Source organism: Caretta caretta, chromosome 21 (assembly GCF_965140235.1).
Source record: "Caretta caretta isolate rCarCar2 chromosome 21, rCarCar1.hap1, whole genome shotgun sequence".
NCBI classification, from domain to species: Eukaryota; Metazoa; Chordata; order Testudines; family Cheloniidae; genus Caretta; species Caretta caretta.
Genome location: NC_134226.1, coordinates 7173507 through 7197572, shown reverse-complemented (window position 1 = coordinate 7197572; position 24066 = coordinate 7173507). Strand labels below are relative to the sequence as shown.

The window sequence follows — 24066 nt, the reverse complement described above, 5'->3', positions numbered from 1 at the left end:
ATCCCAACTGGTTCATTCAGAAGTGAGTGGCATGATGCACAGGCTGGTTAGAAGCTTGCAGCAAAAGCTGCTTATGTAGTTTGTGCCATTTCCACTGACTGATGGCAGCTGCCAAGTTACACAAGTTTAGCAGCAACCTCCCTCCCCACCCTAAAATCCAGAGGGTGCTAGGACTTTGCCCTTGCTAATCTGGCTGTCCTCAAAAGGGCTTTAAAGCACTCCTGAGTTTCTTAATGGATCTGGAAGCATGCAGGGAATTCTCCGCAGGGGGTGGATTGCACATTGCCCTTGTTAATTTCATCTGAAACAGGACAAGAGGGGAAAAAATTCCAAGCATTCAGGTCTTTCTTCCTTTCGTTTCATTTCACCCTCCGTTAACCAGCGAGTGGTGGGGCAAGGGGCGGAGATGTGAAATGTCTTTTATTAACCCAAGTGGAAACGGAGGGGAAAATGTTACAGTGCTTTACGGATTAATAAAATCTACTTCCGTGCAATAGCAGGACAGCAGCACAATGAAGTTGCAGGGGTGGGGGAAGAGGGAAGTTCCCTCTGGCACTCAGCGTGCACATGACCCCATCTCAGCTTTTACTGCTACATTTCAGTTTCAGTCAGTCAGTCCTTTTTTAAGCAGCAATAGTTTAAAAACCCGAAAGAGACGAGGAGGCAGTTTCCTGGGGCATCACTGCCTGCTGCAAAAATCTGAGCTGGTCCCCTAACACTCTGAGAATCTGTGGTCCCCACATCTGTACCCGAGAGTTCAGAGTGGGGAAGGAACCCTGACAAAGCCCTTATCATTCTGTGAAATCAAGACCCTGGGTTGGAACCTGAGTATCCCCTTCCCCTTGCGGACTGAGAGTTACAAGGGGGAGGGGGAGGAGGAGGAGCTCTGCATCAAACTCAACAGACTCCATTTATTCCAGTAAGAAGAAAAGGAGTACTTGTGGCATCTTAGAGACTAACCAATTTATTTGAGCATGAGCTTTCGTGAGCTACAGCTCACTTCATCGGATGTTTACCGTGGAAACTGCAGCAGACTTTATATACACACAGAGAATATGAAACACGAAAGCTCATGCTCAAATAAATTGGTTAGTCTCTAAGGTGCCACAAGTACTCCTTTTCTTTTTGCGAATACAGACTAACACGGCTGTTCCTCTGAAACCATTTATTCCAGTGGCACTGGTGGTGGTCGTTGCTCTCTCCCATGCGTCTCTTGGAACCTTTGTTCCTCTTCCTTTCCAAAGCTGGCTCTCAGACATTCGGTGCCTCATGGCACCAAAGGCCCCACTGCCGTGCTCTGAAAGTACTTCCTGCTGCCATCTCCATCAATCAGGCCCTAGGGTAGGAGCATAAGAAGTACCAGTGTCTGTGTGTGGTTGTGATTGCATCAGCTTGTGTTTTTATTTTTAATTCAACAATTTTATTGTATACTTTTACATAAGAAATATTGCAGAGGTGACTAGAAAACGTTTTTAAGCATCCTTCCCACCAGCAAGTGCATCTCTACCCTTCGTGTTTCTGGTGTAAATCACTTGGGCTCAGTGCTTGGACACAAGTTAGATCAAACCTTTGCTGAGCAGTTCTTGGAGGGCAGCTCTTACTAAAGATCCTCAAATCTTCAACCTTTCAGATACTAAAGCTGGCGTGATGAGCTTGGAGTTGGGCATTTCTTTGCACAGTTTGTCATAAGTAGCCTTATCAAACAAGACAAGGTTGTTCAGCTTGTCTCTTACTTTTCCTTTGGACCACTTCTTTTTTTGGCTTTACCCCCAGAGTTGTTCACTGCGTCCTCGTCTTTCTTCATGGACTTCCCTGCATCCTTCTTCTTCGTACTGTCCTTGGGGGGGCATGGCTGCTGCTGCTACTTCAAGATGTCGTTAGGTAGGCAGCCCTCTCCAACCAGCTTAACAGAACCCCAGCCCTAACCACAGAACCAACCCCTCTGACTAGCTTGGGTGGGCGCAGTGCCCAGTTCCAGGGGCCCAGATTTCACGTGGAACCTCTGAGTGCTACTGTAATGCAGCTGGGAGATGCTATTTTAAGACTAGAACTAGGATCTTGACATTGTCTCTGAAGAAAGCCAGTTGCATGTTGAGCCTGAGGGGGACAGCTCATGATTGTAGAAAATTCCCTTGAGCAAACGCTACCCAGACTGATGCAAACTAAATACAGCAGAGTGGAGGCCAAGTGTGTGTGTGTGTGTGTGTTTTTCAGCTTGGGTGGCAAGCTTGCCCACAAGTTGCTAATGCTTGTCATCAGAGCTAGCCCAAAGCCTTAGTACAAATACGAGCCAGTCTATGAACAATTACTTCTCCATATTGAGTTACAGTGTAAACTGGGTCAGATCCCTGGTCCATATAGCCCACTAGCTTGGCTCCAACAGCGACTAGTACCAGAGCATCAGGGGAGTGGGCAGACAGACCTGTTGGAGTGACCCACCCATCTTCCGGCAGTCAGAGGTTTAGGGTCAGTCTGCATTCACTTGCAGCTCTGGTAAGACCAGGCTTGAGTTTTGGCCCTGTTCTGTACTGGCTACATTTTGAGAACTGACATGTGATTGTGGGTGCCCACACTGAGATGTCTAACCAGGGCCTGATTGTTAAAACGTGAGCGTGTAGCACTTTATATGTATCAGAACCCTTTATGGTGGTTCCTGTTGAACACCCACAGTCCCTAGCTATTGTAAGTTTAGGCCTAAACCCAAACCAGAGTCTTTCATCCAACCCTCCTGCCTGTTTCTTCTGAGGCTTGGCTGAAGTTAGAACTACAGTGTCATGAAGTGAGCTGTAGCTCACGAAAGCTCATGCTCAAATAAATTGGTTAGTCTCTAAGGTGCCACAAGTCCTCCTTTTCTTTTTGCGAATACAGACTAACACGGCTGTTCCTCTGAAAGCGTCACAGTAGTTAGACCAACCGATTGAGTCTGATCTGCTGCCTGGGACAGGCAACCAAAACCCAGGCACTAAACCCAGCAACTGAAATTGGACCCAACTATTACAGCCCAGGGCTTTGGCAACGGAGCAAGGGCCCTGCCTCTTTCATCCATCCCGGCAAGCTGTTAATGGGTCACCCTCTACTCTCAGCTGCTCACCCTCCGGTCAGCTCTACACCGCAGCTCTGAGAAAAGGAATGGAGAATAGCAGAGGTGTTGAGCCTCTGCCTCACCCTTTGACTGTAGGCAGCAGGTTTATTCTAATCCTCCCCAGGAACACGAGGCTGGTGCTGCACGCTTGATAAAATCTGGGTGGAGGAGGCTTGCTCTCATAGAAAAATGACAAAATCTTTCTATTGTTCTAAGGACAATTCCCTTCTCAGTTCAGGTTAGGCAGAGCGCTCCCTGTGGTGCGCATAATCCCCACACTGCTGCTGTGATCTCAGCACCCTATTCTCCCACCTCATATTAGGGCTGTTAATTACACTGATTGTCATCACCCTCCCACTTCTCAGTAACTGCATGTCTTGCAGGCTCTTGGCTGCTATATGTTTTAGCAGCCCAAAAGGCACTGAGTGACTGGGTGGTCTACTCTGCATTCTTCTGCTTGTACCTGAATAGACAGAGCTACTTAGGCCAGAGACAGTTCTTCTGCAGATACAGCTGATACACCAGGGATACCCTCCACCTAGGCAGCACTCTGCGTTCTCCACTCAAGCTGTCCTTTGCTTCTCAAAGAGAAGCCTTCTGGGTGGAGAATGATCCTATAGGAATTAAGCAACAGCTGAGAAGTTCCAGCATGGTGGATGGAAGAGAGATGAAGGAGTAATGGTCTCAAGTTGCAGTGGGGGAGGTTTAGGTTGGATATTAGGAAAACCTTTTTCACTAGGAGGGTGGTGAAACACTGGAATGCGTTACCTAGGGAGGTGGTAGAATCTCCTTCCTTAGAAGTTTTTAAGGTCAGGCTTGACAAAGCCCTGGCTGGGATGATTTAATTGGGGATTGGTCCTGCTTTTGAGCAGGGGGTTGGACTAGATGACCTCCTGAGGTCCCTTCCAACCCTGATATTCTATGATTCGTGGGGGACGTGCCAGGTTTGACCAATTCCAGTTCAGACTGGAATGTGTTAGTGGGTAAAACTTGTTCCTTGCTGTGAAGGTTGATAGCAATGCTTGGAGTGGCCAGAACACAGGACACTCTGTGTGTAGGGGAAGAAGGGAGGGAATTTGACTGAATACAGAATGGGAATTCAGTCCTCACTGTTAAATGAGCCCATGCCACCTACCTGGTGAACCAAAAGACTGATTCAGCTTTGGATGGTTATTCTGTATGTATTAACTAGCATTAAGGCTCAACCCCTTTCAGAGTCTGAAATGGGGGAATAACCCAAACACCGCTGGAAAGATGCGGCCTGGTAGGTTTGTGACTGGGTCTGGGAGATGAGGACTGGAGAGGTGGCTGCTAGAGATCATCCCCCAGTACCACCAAGACCACTGTGCAAGGCCCTGACAGAGGACTTGTATGAACACTAGAACAGGAGACGCGAGTGCTACTGCTCCCATCTACAGCTTTCTGCTCGCGCCAACTCTCTCGCAGCCACCAACCTCCATCGCAGCAGGTGCATGCAGAGCCCAGTGGAGCTGCTGGGTTCAGAGCAGTGCGCAAGCGTGTTGCATTGTACAGACTAAGGCTCAAGGAGAGTTTCCAAAACAGGGAGAAGTGAGGCAAGAGTCTTCTTCTGCCTCTCCTAGGCCAGCACACGCCCGAGCTGTCCCCATGGCCAACGTGACATTGCACCAAGCTGTACTTTCATAGGAAACAGAGGGACCAGAAATGTGAAAGGAGACTCCATGGAGCCCGGGAATTGAGATGCCATCTCACAAAAGGTGGAAAGGCTTCTGCTCCAGAGCTGCTGGCAGGCAACTCCCGTTGAAGCAGCACCAACGCCAGCTGGCAACTCCACACCAAGTGTCTTTTAAACTTGAATCTTCCCACGGTCCGTGGGACAGCTCAGAGCAGATGGACAGACAGGCAGACGAGAGTTCAGGTCTACATTTTGCTTTTAATTTAATTTAATGAATTTCTCTGGACCACATTCTGGGAGTGGGGTAAGAAAAACGTACACATCTTGGGAAAGGGTTGGGAGCCAGAGAAGAGACATGGCAAGATAGTGCAAGGGGCTTTACAATTTGAAGAGTTACAAGACCCACATTTACAGACTGCTTTTCTCCTTTGACAGATACTTGAGAAGCTTTGCATTGGAGCCAGGTTAACCTAGTGCCATTTTAATTTACATAACAATTCAGTGTTAACAAGACAATAAATATTTTTCCCCTCCCGCAAGGGCCCCAGACAAGCAAAAATATACTTTTTTTAAAAAAAATTCAAACTTTTTTCCCCCATTCATATTGGCAGCAGGGAACACATGCCCATTTGTTTTTAATATCATGTTTTTTTGGGGTGCCCAGATTCTAGGTCCACCTGGCTTTTTGCCGCCAGAGGCAGGCCTTGGCTGTAATTTTTAAGAGGGGCTTTAAGGGAGTTTGGCACCTAACTCCCATTGAGCGGAGTAGCTCCTCTAGCCAGAGGCCGTGTCGGATAGCTAACCTTACAGTCTGTCAGAGGATGCTCTTCCAGGCCAGTGGATTTAAAGCCGTTGCAAGACAGGGTCCCACTGCAGAGAGCAGCGGGTTTTTATTACTTGAACTTGACTATGGCCCAAGCAAGATGCATCAGAACCCAAACAGCTGGAGGAGTTAAGGTTGGGACTGTAGACCAGTCTGCAATACATGTTACACTGATGGTCACTGAGGTGTCAAGCCATTTCTGCCTGAAGCGTTGAGATGGGAAAAAACTGTCTCAACATTACAAGATTAAAACAAATGGTGCATTATTCCAGTTCAGGCTTCCCAGAGTGGGGAAGGGGAAGGGATGGATGTTGGACCCCATACATGCCAGTAAATCCTAAGTGCCTAGATTTCAGTGACTAACAAGCCAAATGCTATCTTCTCAGCCCAGTGGCTGTTCTCATGTCATTGCCCTGGCAAGTCTTGATCCCCTTCCTGGCTGTATTTCTACCATCCCATCCTAGCCTCTTGTACAGTGGACAGCAGAGTGCAAAAATTAAATAAAATCTGAAGTCATCCAGCTTTTTCATACCCTAACTTGAGATAACCAAGTCTATTTGTTTTGAGAGGTGAGGGAGTCCAGGAGAGAGCTGCAAAAGTGGTCTGCAGAGTTCTGCTCGAGTTAACCCTTTCCTATACTGCTCTGCAGCAGCAGTTACTCCAGTTTCTTAGGTGGTCATGAGACCAGTCTTGCTACTTCTCCGGTATTTGGTCCGTCGAGAGTTCCCTGCAGATCAAGATGGGTATCCACTCTTGCATACATACCTCACCCCACTGCACTTGCTTTCACTCCCTCTACATCCACCTCCCTCTCATGCAACATACCTTGTTCCCTCTAAACATGCCTCTACTCTGTCGTACCCTTTGTAAGTTACTTCAGCACTGTTAAAACCAGAACCTTCTTTCCTGCCCTTCCCCTCCACATGCACCCCATGCCAGAAGAGTACAAGGATGCAAATAAATATTTCCAATGTCACAGCTGCATTTCCAGCCCTGCAAGGGGACAGCTAGGCTGGGGAAGGCTCTCCCTTCTCCCACCTCCAAGGCAGTGCAATTCTTCTGGCACTGCCGTCCCCCACAGCAGTCCCATCTGCAGTGGTGTTAGTGGCATGCTCAAGAGCTTGCAGGCTGGGGCTCCTCAGCTGAGCTTCATGCTGATGGCCATGGCCTGCTTGTAGACATCGGTGACGTTCTCACAGTCTGCCAGAGAGAAGCAACTGTCCCTGAGGGGGCTTTGGCAATGTGTCACAGTCCAGCGCCGGAGCCTGCGCCCTGGCTCCTCCTCCAGCCAGAGGAGGTCATCCACAGAGATGCAGCTGCGCATGCCTCTGCCCCCATCTGGCATCCTCTCAGGCAGGTCGAGCTGGTCGAAGGACTCTGTGGAAAGGATGCTGTCCTCACTCACAGCGCTGGACGGGTGGGCCCGGGAGGCCAGCGGGTGTTTGGGCAGGGCCACCTCGCTGAAGGAACCAAAGCCCTTGATGGGGTCGCTGTCTGATTCTGTGTTGGTGGAGGAATATTTCCCATTGTGCTTCAGGATGCCCTTCCTCCTAGCAGGAAGGCCCTTGGGGCTCTGGCCAGGGGAGGGACTACTAGCAAAGACGCTGGCATCCAAGTCGGAGTCTAAAAGGTCCCTGGAGTCAGTATGCTCTGGGGAGGAGTAATACCCAGATTCTCGCTTTTGGGGCTTCTTCAGTATTCCCTTCTTGGGCACCACCAAGGCAGCAGAGCCAGCATCTGTAGTGCAGGCAAGCCCCCTGGAAGAGAGGCCAGGAATCGGGTCTGGTGTTTGCGCCCCACGGTTGTCACTCGTGTCACCAGCAGCCGCCGTGGGCAGAAGGACAGGGGCTTGCATTTTCTGCTCGCAGGAGTTCCTTCTCTTCAAGATCCCCTTGGGCCTCTTCAGGATGGACTTGGAGGGGTTCTCCGTAGCCAGGGCCACCTCCTGCAGCGCCTGGGTGACGTCGTTCTCCTTCTTGGACTTCTTGAGCGAACGCTGCCTCTCCAGAGAGACGCCAGGGACGTGCTGCTTGAAGAAGCAGCGCACCTTGGAGCTGTTCTCGAAGAGGGGCCGCGAGGAACGCCGCAGCCAGTCTGCCACTGTGGCCAGCGGGGTCTCGGTCTCCCGCAGCAACTCCTGCTCCCCGATAGGCACCTTGTAGCCCCAGTTCACCCACCAGTGGCTGGCAATGTCCTCAATGGTGGCTCTGCACTCCGGGTTCACCATTAGCATCCACCGGATCAGCCCACAGGCATCTAGAAGGCAGAACAAGATCCCGATCAGAACCGTAGGGTGGGAGATGTCGGACGAAGACATGGGGAGGGAATGAGAGGAGACACTCCCCACCACCACCACCACCACGAGGCTGTGTAGAGTTCTGCTTACCGGATAGCTTAGTGGGCTCTCTGTATTCCCCACTAGTGATCTGCTGGACCAGGGTCTTGTAGTCGTGTCCATCAAAAGGCATCGTCCCATGGACCAAGATATAGAGGAGCACCCCAAGGGACCAGCTGTCAACCTGGGAGACAGATGGATCTTTGAGACGGGGTGGAATCCCGGCCAGGTGTCCTCCCCCTACCGCCACCCCAGAGCTTCAGAGTCTGGGCCAACTGCCAGCGTCTGAAGGTCCAAAACAGGGAGCCCTTTTAGCTGGCCAGATTGTGACTCAACTGCAGCCAGTGCTAGAGGAACTGAACGAGCCCATCAGTGACCTCACAGGCCACATCCTGTGTATGGTCTCTACTAATGCCCTGTCATTTCCTTTACTGCAGGCATGGGTGGAGAGCGAGGTGGCCTTCCTTCAGCGAGGTGGCCCTGCCCTGGGCACCCCCCTCATGAGCACATAGCCCCCTCCCCAGCCCCCGAGAACATGGTGGGCAGCAGCCCCAGTGCCTCCAGCCCCCTCACCCTAAGTCCTGGTTGCAAGCCGGCTGGAGCCACCCTAGCCCCAGCCCACTTCCCTGAAGAGGAGTGGGCTGCCTGGGCTGGGGCCACGCTGAGTTGTTTGGGGAAGGCATAGCGTCCCCCAGCCTACGATACGTACCACCCATGGCTGCGGGCAGCTACAGTGGCTCTCCGAGAGCTAACTACACGTGAACTCTCATAAATCGCTTTTACGCTGCTGTGTTTATGTATTTGCCTACCACACAGTGTCTGCTGGATCATATGGTCATTGATTGCCATTAATGAGGCCAGCAGATCTAGCAGTTAGTGAGCACTGTCATGGGACAGATATTGGTGGTCTGGCTCATGGGAAGTGACATTTCTGACTTCAAGCGGAGGGGCATGAGAAGGATCAGCCATGCCCTGCACTTACGAGTGGGATATTCCTCTGCTTCAATTACAGCAAGACAGCTGCACTAGTCCATGCTGGGGGGGGGGGGGTGAAAGCTTCCCTCCACTCCAGCCCTTTCTAGGAGAGGGAAATGCAGCTTACCTCGGGTCCTTTATAGGGCCTCCCATTCACAATTTCGGGGGAGGCATAGAGAGGGCTGCCACAGTAGGTCTGCAGGAATGCGTCTTGCTGGTAGACGTTAGATAGGCCAAAGTCTGCGATCTAGAGAGGGGGAGAGATTCACTTGTGTTATGGTTTGTGAAGCCAAGGTTAATGTTAGCAGTTAGAGGGGGGAAGAGATGTAGGAGTCCAACAGTGTTATTAAACTGGAGAGAAGACCCTACAAAAAGACCAGAGTACCCTAGATTGTGTCCACTGGAGCACTACCGCTAGAATATTCTTCCCTCCCCTTGGTCACGAAGTGAGACACTGCATCAAGTTGATCTTCCACTTCAGAAACTAGATCTGCTGCCCGGCCCTACCCAGCCTTCCCCAAAGCCGCTCTTGTTGGCAGGTCCTCCGATCTACTCAGACCCTCCACTGCACAAAGGCTCCAACAGCACAGGACAGAGTGAACCTGCCGTTAGTACAAGGCCAGGAGAGGCCACTCAATGAGGCCCAGAGGAAAAGAGGTCTTTGTACTTGTACGAAATAGTTCTTGGACTTCTCTGAAGAAAAAAGTTTCATGTGGAAAAGCTTTTCTAGTCTGTACCTGAGGCTCTGGTATGTCTGACAGCTTCAAGAGGCAGTTCAGTGATTTTGCGCTCTGTTGGCATGCCCCATAGCAGCTAAATTGTACCATCAGCAAATGCCTATCATCTTTATCAACACTATGCCCAATCAAGTGAACCAGAAGGTACAGTACATGCTTGCAGGTTTGCAATTGCAGAATTGCCTATTGTTAAGATAAACAGCCTACAGGGCTTTGTTTATTATTAACTGTACAAAGTCCCTGCTCTGTTTGTACCCGTCTCCCTTATTAGGGGAGAACATGGACTCCCTGGGTGGTTGTGACCAGCAATGCTAGAACCATGCTGCACAGAGCCAGAGGCCAGAAATAAAAAAAGTGTTGCTTAAAGACAGAAGCAGGTGAAGCACTTGGTAGAGGTCATCTGATAGGAAGGAGGAAGAGCCGATGCTTACAAGAAGCTCAAGCCTAGCCCAGAAAGCTGGATTTTAAGCTTCTAGCAAATAAGTTCAGAAGGAAGCAAGCTTACCAGAAATTCCCTTCTTTTAGTGGAAACTGGCATTTCCTCCTTTATAAGCTATAAAGTGGTTTCTCTTTTGGAGTGCCAAGCTGGCTAGGTGTGTCACTGTTTGGACTCTAGTTTCTGTATTGCTTGTTTACCAGCCATCAGATAAGCAATAATGATTTCAGTAGCTTGGAAAGTTTCTGGGAATCATTTGCCATTATCTAGCCCTGCTGCGGCCCTTAGTCTAACCCTGGTGAGAAGGTCAGGCAGCAGTTGGCCTGCATCAGCACTGCAGGCCCTTTGAATGGCAAGGACATGATACAGGCACCCTGCTGCTAGGGAGGGATCTAAGCCTTGGAGTACTTTGGCAGGATCATAAAAGTTAGATCTCATCTCCCGCCCACCTCAGGGATTTGCTAGTAGCCAATAATCCTCCATTGCTGACCAAACTGGCCAACCACACTCCGCTTCAGAACATCCTCCTACATTGCATGGCCAGAGGAAGCAATGAGCAGTTTAGGGGATAGCTCCCATGGCTGCAGAAGTAGAAGGCTATTGTGGTGAGCCAACAGGTCTCAAATCTTATCTTAGTGCAGCCTTACCAAGAACCAGGCGTCTGTGACTGATCCCACAAATGCTCAGAAATGGTCAGAGCCCTGCCCAAATGCATTGGAGGTTAGCAAACCGTTGACCCAGAGGAGATTAAGAGAGACACTCTGCCTTCCCAGTGTTTAAGTGGCCACGGGTCAAATATGGTACCACGCACTGCCCAATCCATTAAGGAATGAAGCCATGCTCGGTGCAAGAACCCTTGGTCTTGTTCATACATTTGCTGCAATCCAGGAGATTTAGCAGCTTTTACACAGACTGCATTCACCTTTAAAAATGCAACTGGGGTTTATCAGCCTCACTCACCTGAACATTGCCCTTTCCATCAAGCAGAATGTTTTCCAGCTTCAGGTCTCGATGAACAATGCCATTCTAGAGGGGGCAGAAGAGAAAGGGGAGTTGGTGTCTGGCCTGAGAAAGGGAGGGTTAATCACAGCAGGGAAGTTACCGAAGTTCACAGACACAACCTGTATTTGAGATATGCAGGCAGCAGGTGGACAGGTTGTGTTTATATCTGAGCTGGTGAAAAGCTCAAACAAGACAGGAATTCCTGGTAATGGAGAGGAGATGAAACGTGTGTGTCTGTGTATTCAACTAAACTGCTTCCCATAATGGGGTGCCAAAAGGAAGGGCCTTGACTTCAAGTCAGAGGTGCTTTTTTGCATTAGGCTGAAGTATAATTCTTCTGGGTGACAGGTGGCACCCCACCACTGGGCCAGGAACAAGTAGATAAAAGCCTGCCTGTGCTGGGCCTTTCAGCACTTCCATTTGCTTGGAAGTACCTCATCTAGATTAGCTGTACGGATATTTCCCTTTGATTCCACCCATGTTCTGGTGCTTGGCTATGTACCTGTATAGTTTACTAGCAACTGCCAGGGTTGTCCGAATTATTGATCACCGACAACCCACATTGAAATAAATTTTTCCAGGACATCTCTGAAGAGGATCACGAACTGGGTGCAAAACTTGGAGAATCTTGGCATCTACATATTGTAGCAGATAAACTGCCTAGCTCAAGCGGCCCAATTGTCCAGTAACCTGTTCTTAAGCTGGTGTGAAATTTGTGCTGGAATGCGGTTGCCCATGGTTGTAAACAAGCAAGAACCTGCAACTCCAGGTCTTCTGGGTGTGAGGAGGTACAAGCATTGGGATGGTTCAAACAAGGTCTTTCACCAGGTGTCCCTGCATGCTATTTCCCCACATGAACTTGATGCATAAGTCACACTATGAAAAGTGAAACTTGAACTGGGCTATTTTAGCTTTTACTTTATGACTTGTGTGACAGCTCTGGGTGTTTCCCTTACCCTGGGGTTGGGCTGGAATTAATACACTGTGACTGACCTAGTTAGAAAGGCACAGCACTTTAGCATTAAGACATGCCAGTGCTAGGCACCCTTGTCTCCCCAAGGGAAGCTTGCAATTCCCTTCCAAACCCAGGAGGTAGGCACCAGCACAGGGAGCATGCAGGGCGAGCCCTGTCTGGAGGGTACAGGGAGTCAAGGATTCGATGAACAGGTCTTTTTTGGAGAGTGTGGGTGGGGGAAAAGATGTTGGTTTGGACTCAGCTACAACACAACGTGACGTGCAGGAGAGTGAGCTTATCAGCCAGCCAGGTGATATTCTTCATCAAGGTTGCACTCCTCCGGATAGGCGGTTTTATCTAGTTAGGAGTTTGACCAACGTACCCCTTCAGTCTATGCTGCTGTATCATCATATCATCCTCAACCCCACCAGAAAGCGCTGGGGAGGTGCACAGGAGCAAGACTAACATTCATGGATAAGGGTCTGGTTGGAGACCATGGCTGTGGCCAAGTATCACCTTTCGCATCGAGTAGGCCATGGAGAGGCCCCATGCCCTCCTGCCAGCCAGACTCAGGGCAGCGATGCTCACTTGCCTTGTGACAGTAGTAGACCGCAGACACGACCTGTCTGAAGAAATGTCGCGCCTCCTGCTCAGTCAGCCTCTGCCGCTCGCTGATGTAGTCATACAGGTCTCCCTTGCTGGCACACTCCATCACAATGACGATCTTGCTATTGTTTTCAAACACTAGATGGGACAAAAAAAAAAAGGGGGGGGGGGGAGAAGGAGGGGGGGTCAGGAGATGCCACAGAGCATTCACGTATGCTCAGGAGTTAGCGTGCCTTCAAACATGGAGGAGTCCAGTTGGCATCTTCTTTCAACTGGCATCCTGGTCTCTGTCCACTAGTCTGATTTTTTTAAAAAAAAAAAAGTTACCCACCCCATTTCTGCAGTCTCTGATTTGAGCCAAAAAGGTAACATCTAGACTCCACTGCTTTAGCACAAGTGCCCGTTCAATTGCTGGGGGTACAACCAGACTGTTGCTCAGCAGACTGGGGATGTCAAGGACACACTAGGTAGCTGCTATATTGATCTACTACCACAGACCATGTGAGAAAGGATTCCAAGCTGACAAAGATGGCATGTGGTTCCTAATAGCCCTGACAAGGAAAACTGCAATGGTTCCAGTTTGGGTGTAGACCACTACACTCTCAGAATCCATTTTACAAAGCCAGATTTAGCCAAGAAATGTAGGATTTTCTTCTGCTATTTTCAGAAGTGGTATTTTGGGATTCTGAGAATGGAGGCCAGGATCAGAATGACTCAGTCAATACAAACATTCAGCGTAATGTACGCCACCAGTCCTCTTGCTGTTTTTAGAGGAGAAACCTTGAGATACTGCACACAATTTCTGAAAGGGTGTGATATAGACATCATCATGTAGTTTAATAGCAGGCATGAAAAAGCTATAAAAATTCCACAGAGCCAGCTGACAGAGATATTAAATATAAGTTCATAAGAATCAAGGAAGTAGGAGATGTTCAAATGATACTAGACCAGTCTGATTCGAGACTTGCTCTGGGTGGGTTTGACTGCAACTAGAATTTGAGAGCAAATTTTCACCCAAGTTCAGCACTTGTTAAGAATGGTGCCTGGAGACCACAACACTGGAGATCAAAGTCCTCTGTCCATAAGACAGCATGGGCAGCAGCACAAGCTTCCGCACCACCCTGCCAGGGGCCAACCAAGCCTTGGATGGGGAAAGGAGAACTCTAGTAGAGAGAGTAGCTCGGTATTCCTACTAGGAGAACTACTGCAGTGCTTTGCAATGCTGGTACTGGGCCATTGAGACCTGGAGTTGGTGGCAGTAGATCACTCAACAGCTACCTGAGCTGGAATTCAAATGCAGGACCTAGAAAGGAAAGGTCCTCTGGGCTATCCAGTCCATGCTTTTGCTGAAAGCAGCATTTCAGGTCTCTAGCTTTCTGACTACATGCAGTTGTGGGGCAGGCAGACTAAAAAGGCTTCTGAAGCTCTCAAGCCTTTGTTCTCTGCATGGTTCAGAATGGAGGGGAGGGGAAAGAGGCTATTTTTAGAGCAGATATTCCCCTCCTACCACCTGACTGCCTCATTTTGTACACAAAACAAGGATGAAATCCAAGAGCTGATCAGCAGAAGCCCGAGAGCCTAACTGCACTCTATTCTGGCAGCTGCTGAGTCACCCACACATGCCCCAGGCATAAGCAATAAGCGAGTAGCTTCCGCCTGCTTGTTTTGCAATATTTTCCCATTTTTAGAGGGGAACTGCAGAGTCTTGGGTGTCCCTAACAAGAATAATCCACAGGGAAAGTGGCTTGCTTAAATTTTAGCTTTGCCTCGTTTCCCCCCCACCCTGAAGGGATTCTATAATCTAATGCCTGGTTACCAGTAACCTTTAAAGCACCTCCCAACTCCCCACCCCACCTAGCTTTCACAGGCAATTTAAGTCTGCATCAGAGACAGCCAAGTTACATCACACTGAGGGATGCTGCAACATGATGCAGTTAGCAACTGGATACAGGATCTTGCATCCATACAGGATATTGTATTGGGTAGATGAATTCCAGGGGGTAGTATTTAGAGTTGCAGCTACGCTCATCCCAGAGTCTCTCTCTCCCAAGTTTGCAGGTTGCTCAGAGCAGCTCAGTGACAGAAGCCAGTTTTGTGGTGCAGAGGGGTATTGTTGCATGTTAAGGCCCAGGGAAGATCTTTTCAATAGATGTTGCACTTGGCAGGATGCAGACACAGCAAAAGTCAGTCTGACCACATGCCGTTAGCCAGCTCTGCAGATTCCCTAGGAACGTGTCAACTGCACGAAGTGCAGCAAGCGGTGAAGGGCTAGTTGGCAGTGAGACACAAAGCATAAATTAGATGCTTAAAGGAAGGTTACTTCCTTGCAGACCAGTTTAAGTTATGGATTGAGTGAAAGCCTCAGTTGTGTGTCCCCATCTATCCACATTAGCCAAGCCTACCTTCATGGATACCAATGATGTGGGGGTGGTTGAGGGACGACATTATCTCAATCTCTCTCCGGATGTGGACAAGATCCTGCTCATCCTTAATTTTGTCTTTCCGGATTGACTTGATCGCAACCTGTAAATGAGAACAGAAATAAAGGAAGGATTAACGCTGGAGCCTACGGGGTTCCTTCAGAGTGTTTCTCACTGAAACAAGAGATAGGAGATTCACCAGTTACTGGGTGCATGGGATTGGAGTAACCAGACTCGTACAATGGCAGATGAAACCTCAGCTGATGTATTTATTTGCATGGGGGTAGCCTCTAGAGACAGGAGCTGGAAGCTTATTTTTCTAGGCATTGTACTTAGAACATGAGAGCCCCTGCCCTGAAAAGCTTGCTGCCTAAATAGACAAAGGAAGTGGTGTCCCCATTTTAGAGACGGGGAATGGAAGCAGAGATTTGGGTGACTTGCCCAGGGTCTCACAAGGAGTCTGTGGCAGAGCAGGGAATTGAACCCAGGAGTCCTCGCCCAGTGCTTTAACGGGACCATCCTTCACATTTTGTGACTCAGCCTTACTGAGGAGGTAGTTCAATAGTTTAGGCTCTGTCTTGGCAAGTTCTTTTGTTGGGTGCTCGTTACAAATGGTCACCTTCCTTTGAATCCCACGCCTCACACCTCTAGGGGAGTGATCTGGGTGAGTGCTCCCCTTCATACAATCCAGTCAGAACTGCTCCAGATTTCTAGTTCACTGCAGTGTGATTTGGGGAAAGGCCCTTGTCTCCCTGAAAAGCTGTTCCTTTCTCTACTTCCCACTAGCCAGAAAGCCACGCATGCTGCTAGTTCTGCCACCCCAACCAGAAACTATGAACCCCACTTTCCTGCAAGGTAGCAAGGGGCCAATCTGTTAGTTACATTACATGAACAGTGTCTGACACCATTGCTTGCCTGTACATACAGCCAGGGAATGGAATGTGACCTCTACACATGACTTGAAGATAAACAACATCTTGGTTTGGTGCAGATGGAAAACAGGTTTCTTGTTTGTTTCAGAGGAACAGATTACTTGGATTTGATGAGAGAAAGTTTGGCACTCAAGGAGCCATCAGCAAGTTCCTGTTAGTGTTCCCCACGTGACAGAGGCACAAGCAGTAAGCATGGGACTTCCCTGAAATGGGACCAGTTGGCTGGCATGCTGAAAATACAAACTGCCAGCAGCAGCCAGAGTCCCAGAGTTTGCTTAGATTTCTTCATTATGAATGCTCCTCTACAAGGCAAGAGAGAGTGGAGGAGAAAGAAAAGTAAGTGCTGGAGAATGGATGCCTCCTAATCCTCTTTCAAAGGGACTGGAGAGAAACAATATACTCCTTGGGTTGAATTTACAACTGAATCCGGCAGAACCTCTTTTCTTCTCTCAGACAAGAATGCGGAACAGCGTTAATCCTGTAAAAGGATCCTAGATGATACAAAGTGCCAGGTCTCCCAGCAACAAGAAAAGGGGGTGGGCAGCTTTGCCTTGCACCCCAGGGTCAGTGCAGGGCTAGAGTCCCTTTTTCATTAAAGAGAAATCTTCCCACAGGTGATCTGCTGGCATTATTGAATGCCAGATGCTCAACCTGATGCCTCCCTGGCATTCTTCCTCCGCCCCAGCCTGCCAGAGTAGTGCCCCACTGCCTAGACTCTTCCCAAGTCAGGTTTGACGTGGCTCCTTGCCTTGAACATGCTCCGGATTGGGAAGTTACAGTAACTAGGCGCATGCATTCCAGCTAGCTGCTCCTCACGCACACTGGGGTCACAAGAGGTACCACACACTTTGCATCGCTGCTATTCCTGTTATGTCACCATCTCTTTCACCTGCAAAGCGTGTCCTGGTGCTGTCAGAGCAACATCTCCCAAAATAAACCGACAGTTGAGCTAAGCCAGTCACATCACAAATAACGAATCGTTGACTGCTAGAGCACCAAGCTTTAGATTGCCACGTTGGTCCCTTTGTGCGAGGGATCGTTTGGACAGATGGAGAGAGGAGAGGTCTGATTCTCCCACATGCCGAAGCATCTCCCTGCTCTACATTGGGTCCCACTTACCTAGTCAAGCACTAGCATGTGGGGTCAGCAGCAGGTCAGAGATGGACACTTGACTTCCATATGCGAGAGGGGAAAGTTGTGCTGGCCCAATTAGAGGCTTTAAACCCAAGCGTTACTAAGGGCCATAACAAACCCCAGCCAGAGAGGATGTGAAAACTCAAGTCCAAGACTTGTTATCCAACAATACAGAAGGCATGTACTCAAGAGTGACATGAGCATTGGACACTCATTCAATGGCCTCTCTGCTCTGTTCATGGGTTAAAGATTAACCCTTTCTGTCCCACTCCATTATCTGGGGTGTGCACAACTGCTTGAAAGCCTTTATGTAAAAAGCTAGCCTGCCTGCCCCCCTCCCCCCCCCCCCCCCAAGTCCCTACTATGAGTCATTTGCTGGCCATTCACCTCCCCAGAGCCATGTGGCTGGAATGCCTGGCATCTAGCCTGGCTTGATGATCTTTAGGACACAGAGCCACTTGCTGCATCAGCAGCTTTTGTGCCTGCTGACTGAAGAGTGATTGCATTGCACACATCTTTGGTCTCAAAGCAAGAGCCTATTATTGCCTAGCAGACAGATGCTGAATGGCTCCAACCAAACCTCTGAAAATGGCGGCATCTTAAGGCTTCTGATGCAGTTGGGTATACAAACTGCTAACATAGTTCCTATTTTTAAGAAAGGGGAAAAAAGTGATCCAAGTAATTATAGGCCTGTTAGTTTGACATCTGTAGTATGCAAGGTCTTGGAAAAAATTTTGAAGGAGAAGGTAGTTAAGGACATTGAAGTCAATGGTAAATGGGACAAATTACAACATGGTTTTACAAAAGGTAGATCGTGCCAAACCAACCTGATCTCCTTCTTTGAGAGAGTAACAGATTTTTTAGATAAAGGAAACGCAGTGGATCTAATTTACTTAGATTTTAGTAAGGCGTTTGATACTGTGCCACATGGGGAATTATTAGTTAAATTGGATAAGATGGGCATCAATAGGAAAATTGAAAGGTGGATAGGGAATTGGTTAAAGGGGAGACTACAACGGGTCCTACTGAAAGGTGAACTGTCAAGTTGGAGGGAGGTTACCAGTGGAGTTCCTCAAGGATCGGTTTTGGGACCAATCTTATTTAATCTTTTTATTACTGACCTGGGCACAAAAAGTGGGAATGTGCTAATAAAGTTTGCAGATGATACAAAGCTGGGAGGTATTGCTAATTTAGAGAAGGACAGGGATACCCTACAGGAGGATCTGGATGACCTTGTAAACTGGAGTAATAGGAATAGGATGAAATTTAATAGTGAGAAGTGTAAGGTCATGCATTTAGGGATTAATAACAAGAATTTTAGTTATAAGCTAGGGACGCATCAACTAGAAGTAACGGAGGAGGAAAAGGACCTTGGAGTATTGGTTGATCATAGGATGACTATGAGCTGCCAATGTGATATGACTGTGAAAAAAGCTAATGTCATCTTGGGATGCATCAGGAGAGGTATTTCCAGTAGGGATAAGGAGGTTTTAGTACCATTATATAAGGCACTGGTGAGACCTCACCTGGAATACTGTGTGCAGTTCTGGTCTCCCATGTTTAAGAAGGATGAATTCAAACTGGAACAGGTACAGAGAAGGGCTACTAGGATGATCCGAGGAATGGAAAACTTGTCTTATGAAAGGAGACTCAGGGAGCTTGGCTTGTTTAGCCTAACTAAAAGAAGGTTGAGGGGAGATATGATTGCTCTCTATAAATATATCAGAGGGATAAATACCAGAGAGGGAGAGGAATTATTTAAACTCAGTACCAATGTGGACACAAGAACAAATGGATATAAACTGGCCACTAGGAAATTTAGATTAGAAATTAGACGAAGGTTTCTAACCATCAGAGGAGTGAAGTTTTGGAATAGCCTTCCGAGGGAAGTAGTGGGGGCAAAAGATCTATCTTGCTTTAAGATTAAACTCGATAAGTTTATGGAGGAGATGGTATGATGGGATAACATGGTTTTCGTAATTAAATATTCATGCTAAATAGGCCCAATGGCCTGTGATGGGTTTTTAGATGGGGTAAGATCCAAGTTACCCGGGAAGGAATTTTCTGTAGTATCTGGCTGATGAATCTTGCCCATATGCTCAGGGTTTAGCTGATCGCCATATTTGGGGTCGGGAAGGAATTTTCCTCCAGGGCAGATTGGAAGGCCCTGGAGGTTTTTCGCCTTCCTCTGTAGCATGGGGCACGGGTCACTTGCTGGAGGATTCTCTGCTCCTTGAGGTCTTCAAACTACAATTTGGGGACTTCAATAGCACAGATATAGATGTGAGGTCTTTTTTAGGAGTGGTGGGTGAAATTCTGTGGCCTGCATTGTGCAGGAGGTCAGACTAGATGATCATAATGGTCCCTTCTGGCCTAAATATCTATGAATCTATGAATCTATGAACTTGTGTAAGCCAATATTCCTGCAGCATCAAGTGGCATTAGCCCATCAAGCTTACAGTAAACAGCAACTGTCTCTTTCCCACCCCTATCCCCCCATCCCGCTTACCTCCCAACTTTGAAAGACTCTGGTTTGGATAGGCTAGTGCTTTGGTTTCCAGCTCAGCACCTTAAGAGTTCTTCCCAGCAAGGAGAAGCCATGGTCTGTGCTCCAATCTCGCGCAATAAAAATGTAGCTGCCCATTATTATACAAGACTGTTTGTCTAGTAGTCAAGCTCCAGCATTAGCTTTCAAGACTAGCTTATTGCTGGCTTGAAGTCATGCCACTCAGCTTCCCTTACTCCTGCCCCATCACAGGTACAGCACGGGCAACACCAGTGCCAACTCCCAGCTTTGAGTTGGCAGTAAAGTAGTTCACTCTTCACAGTCTGCTCATGCCCCGCTCTGGTGGGGCTGTTAAGGAGGTAGACACCTGTGCCACTGGGGGCCGACCATGAACACTAGACAGCCAGCTCTGTCCGCCTCAAGCTTCAGGCCACCTAAATAACAGAGCATGCATGTCTAGAACATCCTGTGGGGCACACAAGAGCCTCGAAGTCTGTTGTGGACTTCGCATTACCAGGCACTCTGCTGGTCATTGCCACTTGGTGATCTGAAAGTAAGTTCTGAATCAGGAGGGTTTAAATTATGCTGGGGGGGGTGGGGGAGGGGGCATGGGGGATGGGCAGAAAGAGCAGAGTATTTCAAGGAGGTGACAAACAGTGCATTACTAAGCCACAAGCCCATCAGGTGCTTTTAAAGCTGTTCCAGGTAGTGCACACAATATCATTCCTGGTGAATTATAGATTCCATCCCATTGTGGAGAAGTCCAGTGTTGTCTTGTTACTAAAGATCAAAAGGGAGGTTTTTGCTATTTTTAAATTGTTCCAGGTGCCCTTTCCCCTCCACATAGCCCCGGCCCATGAGTATCTGTCAGACATTGCAGGCAAGTACCATAGAAACTCAAGCCTCTTGTTTGGCTTGGCTGAAACCCAAGCACTAAAAGCAAGTCTCTCCCCCAGCCTACGGGCAGGTGCTGCAGAGCAAACAGGTGCAGAAGGCAGGCTGACTGCTCAGCCCCTGAACTGCATTTCCATTGGGAGTTTCATTTCAAAACAAGGGCAAGAGCCAATCACGCTCTCAGCATCCCAGTTACTTCGGAAGGAAAGCTTCCAAGTGGTCAGGAAGGACACCCACAATGAAAAATGTTTTAACCTGTTCTTCCATCTTAACAGCAGGGCATGAGAACCCTGCAGCCAAAGAAACGTTTATAGCAGAAAATTAACGTTTCACACAAAAATGTCACCATTTCCATGCAGTCTGCGAACTTCAACAGAAATCCACTCCCGACAGCTCCACAATTAAACAAGACGGCAAGTTCTGCTTTGATTGGTCTAAGTCTAGGTAGGAGGACTAGAGATAGGAGAAAGAACAGCCAATTAGGCTAGCCAATTGAGGGGGGGGGGTGACTGTGTTTAGTTAAACCAACAGAGGCAGCTTCTGCCTAGCCAGATATGAGAGAGAGAGCGAGCGCGGGCTGAAATACTATGGGTACTGTGACTCTTGCTAACAGGGTTAGCATCGCTCACAGTCCTTGAAAAGACTAACTAACCAAATGAAGTTATTTGCTCTTACTCCTTATTTAGAAAGCGGAAGCCACTAAAAATGAACAAATATTAACCCACTTTACTGCCAAGTGGAATTAGGAAGAGAACATAAGAGGGCTTTGTGATGCAGGCACTTGCTTCTAGGTGAATAGTTCTACATATGAACTGGCCAAGTCACTTACACCTAGGGATTGTTTGGTGGCCTGCATATGCTATTTCTATTACGGTAGCACTAGGAGGCCAGGACCTCATTATCCTAGGCAGAGTACAAACATGAACTCTTGCCCCAAAAAGCTTAATTCCAAGTATTAGATTAGACGAGCCCAATGACATCTGATTTTGGGTACTCAAAGAAATCCAGTGGTAAGTGGGCTACGGAGGCTGAACCAACCCTTCTTCTCCAGCTCCCAACCAAAGGGATCCTTCCAGGTCAAGATGTGGGAGACTGCACTGCCAGAGTCCTGGTTATGCAGCAGATTAGCAGACTCCAGAGTCATCGGATAGGCCATTTCTTTTGCCAGCATTACACCTACTTAAGTCAGCCAAGTACTACTTCATGTTACGTAAGGAAAGGAAAACCATACATTTAGAATTCTAGCAAGTCAGAGCACAATTGTTTTTCTTTACATGCCATTCTGGCACATTAGTAATTGAATCTCACACCCACCCACGCCTTCTCCTCAGGACTTGAACACTGATGCTTTGCCAGGCCAGTTGAGTTATTGAAGTTGTGTCTTGATGTTTACCCACATAAGAGGGGATCATGTGGGTTTGTGTGTATGAATCTGTCTTCCATGGATCACCTCTCGCACCTTAGTGACTCAAAGCAGGGAGCAAGTGTCTAGGTTTGCCTTTTAGGCTTTTGCAGAGGCTCCTTTGGGGGGTTAGGTCCACTCACAGTTTGTAGCTGATCCATTTTGTGTCAGTATTTCCCTCCCCAAAAAAACCTCTCAAGATAGGATGTTGGCCTCCAACCACAGGGAAATTTACAATACATTCTCCCATTTTAGACAGATTGCATAGCTGGTCTGTATTGCTTCACCACCACCAAGTCCAATACGTGTGTGTTTTCACACACAGTTTTTGGAGAGGCTTGAAACTTAAAAACCTGTAGTTGGCTTGAGAGGCAGAAACACCATAAAGTTGAACTAACCTTTCAGTGAAAGCAGACACTCTTGGAGTCAGGGGTGAGGCATAGAGCTGCTTGCATGCTGCACCACTTAGACTTTATATGTTTCATAGTAACCAAAACTCAGGGGGGGAGAGACTCGAGTGTGATGTTTGTTCTCCACTACTCGATATGTACTACGACAGGATACGTACAAACCGCTTTTCAGGAGCAAATCTGACTTTGATGGTCAAGTGTGCAACAGGAAGCTGTGACCTCCTCTACCGCCCTCCAATGAGCCACTCAATAGTGCTCCAGGAGGTAGTAAAATAATGCAACTGCTGGACCAAGTTCTCTGAACAACAGATCTTGCCAAACCCTCACACATTACACCTCTCAGAAAGGGTTTATACAGGGATGCATGTCATCTGTTGGCAAGCCTAACCATTTACATGCCTGTGATGAGCACCAACTAGTTTTACAGCATGCAGTATCAAAAGCTTTAGTGTAAAGCCAGAATCTGCCCCTTCCACCTCCTGCACAGTTCCAATAACTTCAGTCAAGTTACTCCTGCTTTATACCAGGGTAGGCAAGATCAGAATCAGGCAGGCCCTTATGAGAGGGGAGAGAGCTTGGAATCCCTGTTGATTGGACAATAGGCTCCCTGAAACCTAGCCAAAGAGAGGTGGCCTTTTTGCATTTCAAATTAGCACAGGCCATGAAGGCAGACCAGTGCCAGGCAATTCATGTCAGATCAATTATAGCAACTACAGTAAATACAGCAGACTAGTCTGGCTTGTCCTTCCCTTTCAAGAGGAAATAAATTCCCTGGCAGAAGCGATCTTTATTGCACAAGACAGCCTCCTACTTCATAAACAACAACAAGGTGCTGTTCATTTTATAATCCCATCACACAGAGAAGGCCCCCAGTCCAGGAACATTTAAAGGGATTTTCTGTGACCATCTCACCTACTCCACCTACAGAGCCACTTAGAAAACATCTTGTCGTTTACACCCATCCAAGTATAGTTTGCACCAGGAAACAGAGCCTAATCATTTTACTCTCCCGCATCAAGGAGAATTACTCACCCTGTGCAAGTAGATTTTGCAAGGCTGCTCTACCAGGTCTTGTCTAGACAAGTGGCAGAGCCAGCAACCTCATTTAATTTGTTCCATATAAGATTAACTTTTCAGTTCTTTTTTGCCTTACTTTTATTACCACCACCACCTCCATGGTCTAAGGTTTCATTACAGCAACGCTCCCCCCTCACCCTCTCCCTTGAATTACATTCTGGTAAATAGTCACCTACTAGCACCCAGCAACTGGTTATTCCCCCACTTCCATTAATAGTGTAGCCTTGAACCTGAAGAGCCGCAGGCAGCTTGGCTCAGCCCACGCCTAGCTCTGCCCTGCGCACACCCCGCGCAGCTCAGCATCGCGCACCAACGCGCAAACGGGACAGAACCAAAATCGGGGGTTTACTGCAGCCGCAGGCACAAGGGGAGCAGCAGCTGCATCCCGGAACAAGCCGCGCGATAAAGGCAGGCAGCGCCCGTGCCCTGTGTAAACGCATCAAGCCAGAGAGAGAGAGAGCGAGCGCACATAGGGTGACCAGATGTCCCGATTTTATAGGGACAGTCCCGATTTTGGGGCTTTTTTCTTATATAGGCTCCTTCTATCCCCCACCCGCTGTCCTGATTGTTCACACTTGCTGTCTGGTCACCCTAGGAGAGCGTTAAACCAAACAGGTTTCAGAGTAGCAGCCCTGTTAGCCTGTATTTGCATAAAGAGAAGGAGGACTTGTGGCACCTTAGAGACG

The 24066-nt window shown here is 48.3% G+C and overlaps 1 protein-coding gene and 1 pseudogene across 2 annotated transcripts in view; both read right to left on the bottom strand.

The window, feature by feature from the left end:
• Nucleotides 1-1376: 1376 nt before the first annotated feature.
• LOC125625099 (small ribosomal subunit protein eS25-like) lies at nucleotides 1377-2443 on the bottom strand (annotated as a pseudogene).
• Nucleotides 2444-4974: 2531 nt separating this feature from the next.
• Nucleotides 4975-24066, bottom strand: part of NUAK2 (NUAK family kinase 2) — a 39301-nt gene continuing 20209 nt past the window's right edge. For both annotated transcript variants that reach the window (XM_048826893.2, XM_048826892.2), the window contains exons 2-7: nucleotides 15008-15128; nucleotides 12592-12743; nucleotides 11003-11068; nucleotides 8997-9116; nucleotides 7946-8078; nucleotides 4975-7815 (exon numbers count right to left, since the gene is read on the bottom strand). In XM_048826893.2, coding sequence (XP_048682850.2) covers nucleotides 6698-7815; nucleotides 7946-8078; nucleotides 8997-9116; nucleotides 11003-11068; nucleotides 12592-12743; nucleotides 15008-15128 — 1710 coding nt within the window. In that variant the 3' untranslated portion in view covers nucleotides 4975-6697. The remainder of the gene's footprint in view (nucleotides 7816-7945; nucleotides 8079-8996; nucleotides 9117-11002; nucleotides 11069-12591; nucleotides 12744-15007; nucleotides 15129-24066) is intronic.